Raw genomic sequence first — 6,000 nt, 5'->3', positions numbered from 1 at the left:
TCTGTGGTCTGTCTCCCAAATATTCCTGCAGGACGCACTGCAAGATTCCTGCAAGATCTGCCTGCAACCCTCTTCTGGTTAAACTGACAAAATCAAGACTCTCTGCTCACCTTCACTCCTTCATTCCTCTTTTCTCCCGCCTCTGGAACAAACTCCCTCACTCTCTTCAATCCCACTCCACCCTCCAGGTCTTTAAAACAGCTGTTCACCACCATCTCTTATCTTCCCCCATCCAAAACCTTGATCTTTTCTACCCCCGCTAATTTCACACCAAATCCACCTCTTTCAATCCCCAACTTCTTTCCTGAAATTCCTGGTAGTGTTCATTTGCTTTTTCCGTGTACCCCTCCCTCCTCCCCCAGTCCTCCCCCTTCCCCCAGACCTCCCCCTTCCCCCAGTCCTCCCCCTTCCCCCAGCCCTCCCCCTTCCCCCAGTCCTCCCCCTTCCCCCAGTCCTCCCCCTTCCCCCAGCCCTCCCCTTTCCACAGGTCCACTGACGTCCCTGTTCTCTACTGTTGTTGTGCTTGTGTGCTTCCCTCACCCTCTCCCTCTTGTCTCCCGCTCCCTGCCGCTCCCTTCCTTGCATGTTTAAATTAAATGTGTCTGTGCATGTTTTCATGTTCAATGTGTTCGCTCTTACACGAGCCTCCATTCTGTAGAACAACAAAAAAAAAAAAAAACGTCACAGCAACGCGTCATCAGTCCCTCATTAGGATATGTATGAACTGCACTTCCACAACAATAACTTCGGTGGCGGACAGGCGGAGCTGCGCAGGTAAGCACGTGCAGAACGAGCAGGGCTGTTGTACTAAGGTGCAAGTCAATGAAGAATCTAATGAGGAACTCGGTGGCATCAAGTTGAAATCTTTTTTTTTATCGTGGATGTTTACCTCATCGATTTTCCTGTGTACCTTCAGGAGACGCTTTAAGGTGTATAAAGTCTTACGATCCCAAAAAAATTCTAAATATTTTATGCCGTTTCTGAGTTGTTTTAATGCTTTTGACGTCACAGTTCACCTTTGGAAACGATACTTTAGAAGTTCAAGACTTCATACATAAATAAAACTGAACTTGTATCATTGTACAGATTGATAGCAAGATGGCGCCTGCGATGCGTTTCCTCACCGAGATACACGCGCCACACACCTCCACCTTTCCCGCCAAAAAACCAAGGGCGCACGCCTGACGCCACACAGCGTCATCATACATCACCCCGCCGTGGCGAACATATTTACATTATAAAATATGCAAAATGGAATTTTTTCGACACTGCAACCATTACTTCACCGCTGACATCCCATTCCAATCTGTTTTTAAACAAGATTAGTGCTTTTGTTTGAAATTTAATCGAAATTAATATAAAACTTCCCGTCCTCAAGCGGACAGTTCCGGTTCTGTGTGTGGTGTACTTGTATTGTATTGATTAGTGCATGCGTGCGATTGGCGGGGCAGGTGGCGGATTCTTCGTTCGTCGTCCTTCACTCCTCGGTAAGTGCATTAATCACGAGAAGAGGTTTACGTTTCCTGTAAAAGAAATCTCGAGTTTACGTTGAGTACCTCACGGTGAAGACGTTGAACCCGAATATGTGGATTGGTGTTTGGTACGTGATACAGATTAATTATTTAATTACGCCATCACTTCGGGTTTCTTCGATGGAGGAAATGTTTTGGCAGAAGGGGGAGGGGAGCAGGATGGGGGTTTACCTCACTTTTTTTTTTCTTTTTTTTTTTTCAGGTTCCCAACTCTTAAAGAATACTTTTTATCTGCTTTTAATCGTACTTTATTATTTTCCCATTTTTATTTTTAATTGACAAAGAAACGAAGTCTGCGAGTCGAAACACATTTCACGTCAGGCGTTTGTTGTGGTAACTTGATACGGCAGCCGTGTTATTAAGCCAGGGATGTTCTGACTTGTTTGTACGACGGTCGTTCACCGATTGTTCACAGACATCGTTTCCTTGAGCCTGTGCACTGGTGGTGGTTTCCTCCACTCCTCTTCTGACTTCTGTGCGAACTGGCGATTCCAAACTTCTTTAATGGTGTCGAATCTTCTTCACTTTGATATAAATAGTAGTTGATACAATTACATGGATTGATGATTTCGCAGGTTATTGCTCCTGGTCCTGGACAGTGACTGGACCAACGTCCACAGCATCAACTAGAACGGCACTCGGTAGAGAGCATACCTCCGCCTGGTTGTCCATATCTCCCAATGGTGAAGAATCACTTAAATTCTAGTAGCCGGATCCGAATCCGATCTTCACCAAAATCTAATAATTTAGTCCTTGTCACATACGCCACATCTCTGCCAAATTTCGTCTGAATCCGTCCACAACTTTTTGAGATATTTTGTTCACAAACGGACGGACAGACAAACGGACAATCGGACAGACAGGGGTGAAAACATAACCTCCTCCACCAGGCTGATCATTTTTCGTTTTGTATCCCACTGATAGACCAGATCTGGACCCAGACCTCAACCAAAATCGAATCGGCTTGTTCTTGTCACACCCCCAACCTGTCCACCAAGTTTAGTCCGAATCCGTCCACAACTTTTTGAAATACCCTGTTCACAAACAGATTGGGGTGAAACCATAATGTCCAACACTTCGGTGGTGGAGCTAATATGAATAATACCATTTACTGTAAAGCAGCAGTTATTAGCTTGAGAACAGACAAATAAATTGGCGAGATTGGAACCCATGAACTTTAATTGGTCGACGCAAATAATGGTCTCTCTGGACTGAGGATTGCTGGAAAAGCGAGACCAACTTTACCTGAGATGTGATGGACAGGGGGTATGTTTTCACCACTGTCTGTCTCTGTCTGAGCAGGATATCTCAAGTTTTGAACGGATTCGGATGAAACTTGGTGAACGCGTTGGGTGTGTGATGACGAATTGATTAGATTTTGGTGAAAATCTGGACACAAGGATATTTTAATTTTCCAAACTATTCTTCACGAATGAGACATTTGACTCAAAACGATATATCACATGATTTCAAAAAGTTGTGGATGAGCTATGACAAAACTTGGGGAATGAGTTGGTTAAGGACCAGAACAAGCCGATTAAATTTTGTTTAAGGTCAGAATCCAGATCTGGTCTATCAGTGGGCTACGAAACGTAAACTCTTCAGCCTGACGGAGGTATACGCTCCACCGAGTGCAGTTAAATCTGTTTTTGAAACGAGAACTGGTATCGTTTATTATGTAAAGGTGAAATTTGTATGTGATTGCTCTACCCTTATTTTATATAATACAGGTGATCATTGCCTTGGAGGACCAGGATGGCTGACCCATTTGACAACGACCCAAGTCTACCATTTGATGAAAGAGATATGTAAGTACGACAGATCTTTTTCAGCCGAAATGGATTCAGGAAATGAAAGGTGTTTCATTCACTCACTTTTGAGCTACAGTCACGTGAAAAAGTAAGTACACCCCATGTAAAGTTTTGACTTTTTCAACATATTTCAACATACAGCTATTTGATCTTCATTTCAACAATATTGATAGATAAAGGTGATATAATATAACAAATATCATGAAACATTTACATTTTGGAGTCCATTGTATAATTTAAATAAACATAAATGCAAATTTCGCATGTGGAAAAAGTAAGTACACCCCTACATTTATCACTACTTCAAATACCTAAAATTAGAATCAGGTGCACCAGCTCAGGTGCAAATGATTAGAACATCCTTGGAGAAGATCTTGGAGGAACCTGTCTTATTTAAACCTCAGACATTTAGTTTGGTTTGCTCTTTGTTGTTGAAGTGTGCGGCGTCACCATGCCTAGATCAAAAGAGCTCTCTGAGGCCTTCAGAAAGAAGGTTATAGATGCCAACGAGTCTTGGAAGGGATTTAAAAAGATCTCCAAACAATTTGAAATCAATCATTCGACTGTCCGGAAGATCATATACAAGTGGAGAAGATTCCAAACAACTGCCAACTTGTTCAGGCCAGGCCGCCCCAGCCAGTTCAGCCCGAGAGCAGACCGCAAGATGCTGAAAGAAGTCTCTAAGAACCCCAGAATGTCATCACAGGACCTCTTGCCACTGTTGATGTCAAAGTGCATGAGTCTACCATTAGAAAGAGGCTGCACAAATTTGATCTACATGGGAGGTGTGCCAGGACGAAACCTTTGCTGTCCAGAAAGAACATCAGGGCAAGACTAAAGTTTGCCAATGAACACCTCGGCAAACACCAGCACTTCTGGAACAATGTGCTCTGGACAGCTGAGTCAAAGGTAGAGCTATTTGGCCACAGTACCAGAAGACTTGTTTGGCAAAACCAAAGACAGCATTTGACCACAAGAACCTGATACCAACTGTAAAGCATGGTGGTGGAAATATTATGGTTTGGGGCAGCTTTGCTGCATCAGGGCCTGGGCAGCTCACCATCATAGAATCCACTCTGAATTCTTCATTGAACCAGAGGGTGCTTGAGGATAATGTGAGGCCATCTGTCGGAAAGTTGAAGCTCAACTGAAGGTGGACCTTGCAACATGACAATGACCCAAAACATACCAGTAAATTCACCAAGGAATGGCTGAAAATAAAGACATGGAGGGTTCTGGAATGGCGGTCGAAGCCCGGATCTAAATCCCATCGAGATGTTGTGGGGGGATTTGAAACGAGCTGTGCATGCAAGAAACACCTCAAACATCGCACAGCTGAAAGAATTCTGCATGGAGGAGTGGGCAAAAATTTCTCCCAGTCGATGTCGGAGACTGGTAGACAGTTATAAGAAATGCCTACTTGAGGTTGTTTCTGCGAAAGGGGGCCATACCACCTATTAGAGCCAAGGGTGTACTTAATTTTTCCACATGCGAAATTTGCATTTATGTTTACTTAAATTATACAATGGACTACAAAATGTAAATGTTTCATGCTATTTGTTATATTATATCACCTTTATCTATCAATATTGTTGAAATGAAGATCAAATAGCTGTATGTTGAAATATGTTGAAAAAGTCAAAACTTTACATGGGGTGTACTTACTTTTTCACGTGACTGTATATATCTGGCTTCAATTGCTAACCCCACTGAACTGTCGGAGCAGTGTTTCGCAGTTAGTCTGCTGGTTCTACGGAGGGAGGATCAGCTGGGGATCCATCTCTCAGCATTATCAGATTACTGGCTGTCATTAAATTAAAGATCCTAAGTTGTCCTTCATCAAGAGTGGACAAGTATGCTGGTACCATTTCCAAATTCACAATTCCTACCCTGACTGCTCTTAATATAAAAGGAATAAAATGAATTGTGCGAAAGGGAGAGGATAAGTATATTCTAAAACCTGAACACCAATTGCTCGAAAATTGCTCCCACAATATATTAGGATATTTATTACCCTCGCCAGAGGAGAGGGTAATGCATTTGAGTCTGTCTGTCTGTTTGTTTGTCCACACAGAATAAATATGATTTTTCTCTGCAACCGTTGGTCCGATTGACAGGAAATTTTCTCCATAGCGCCATAGCCTCCATAGCCAACCATTTCACCATAGCCTCCTGTAGAATGTTTTTAATGATAATTATGACGTCTTCGGTCATATGGCATGGGCGCCATCTTGGAAAAACCAAAAAACGTTGCACCTCTATCTACAAAAGCGCTGCATCGACAAAATTGAGCGATGGCTCATTGTAAAGAACTCTCCATGTGGAATAACATGTTTATGATGATGTCATAGGCGCCTCTTATGACGTCATAATTTGACAAGTAAAAATTTCATCCGATCAAGATGAAATTTCTTGTTAGGGTTAGGGTCATCTGGGGATAAATTGGTGGAGAAAAAATAATGACGTCATCGGTCCCGTGATTTGGCCGCCATATTTGTTTTAACACAAAAGCCTTAAAAACCACCAAAAACACGTTTTGGCGAGGGTATGCAATCTCTGATTGCTCTTTCTTGTTTATAGATGTGAAAGGTTGTACCTCTACATCACCAAAGACAATTTTTTTATGTTGATGTATCCTTATCCCTGAAATGAAGCTG

The 6,000-nt window shown here is 42.6% G+C and overlaps 1 protein-coding gene across 5 annotated transcripts in view; it reads left to right on the top strand.

The window, feature by feature from the left end:
* The first annotated feature begins 725 nt into the window (after positions 1-725).
* LOC137420781 (tumor protein p73) overlaps positions 726-6,000 on the top strand; it is a 141,400-nt gene continuing 136,125 nt past the window's right edge. For 3 of the 5 annotated variants that reach the window (XM_078772317.1, XM_078772315.1, XM_078772318.1), the window contains exons 1-2: positions 1,380-1,487; positions 3,263-3,340. In XM_078772317.1, the coding sequence (XP_078628443.1) occupies positions 3,288-3,340 (53 nt within the window). In that variant the 5' untranslated portion in view covers positions 1,380-1,487; positions 3,263-3,287. Of the gene's footprint in view, positions 775-1,379; positions 1,488-3,262; positions 3,341-6,000 lie in introns of those variants that run through there. The other 2 variants (XM_078772319.1, XM_078772316.1) reach the window with 2 other exon arrangements.

This window comes from Myxine glutinosa, chromosome 2 (assembly GCF_964187855.1).
Source record: "Myxine glutinosa chromosome 2, kmMyxGlut1.1, whole genome shotgun sequence".
NCBI classification, from domain to species: domain Eukaryota; kingdom Metazoa; phylum Chordata; class Myxini; order Myxiniformes; family Myxinidae; genus Myxine; species Myxine glutinosa.
Note: the sequence above shows the minus strand (reverse complement) of the source record. Positions and strands in the feature narration are given on the sequence as shown.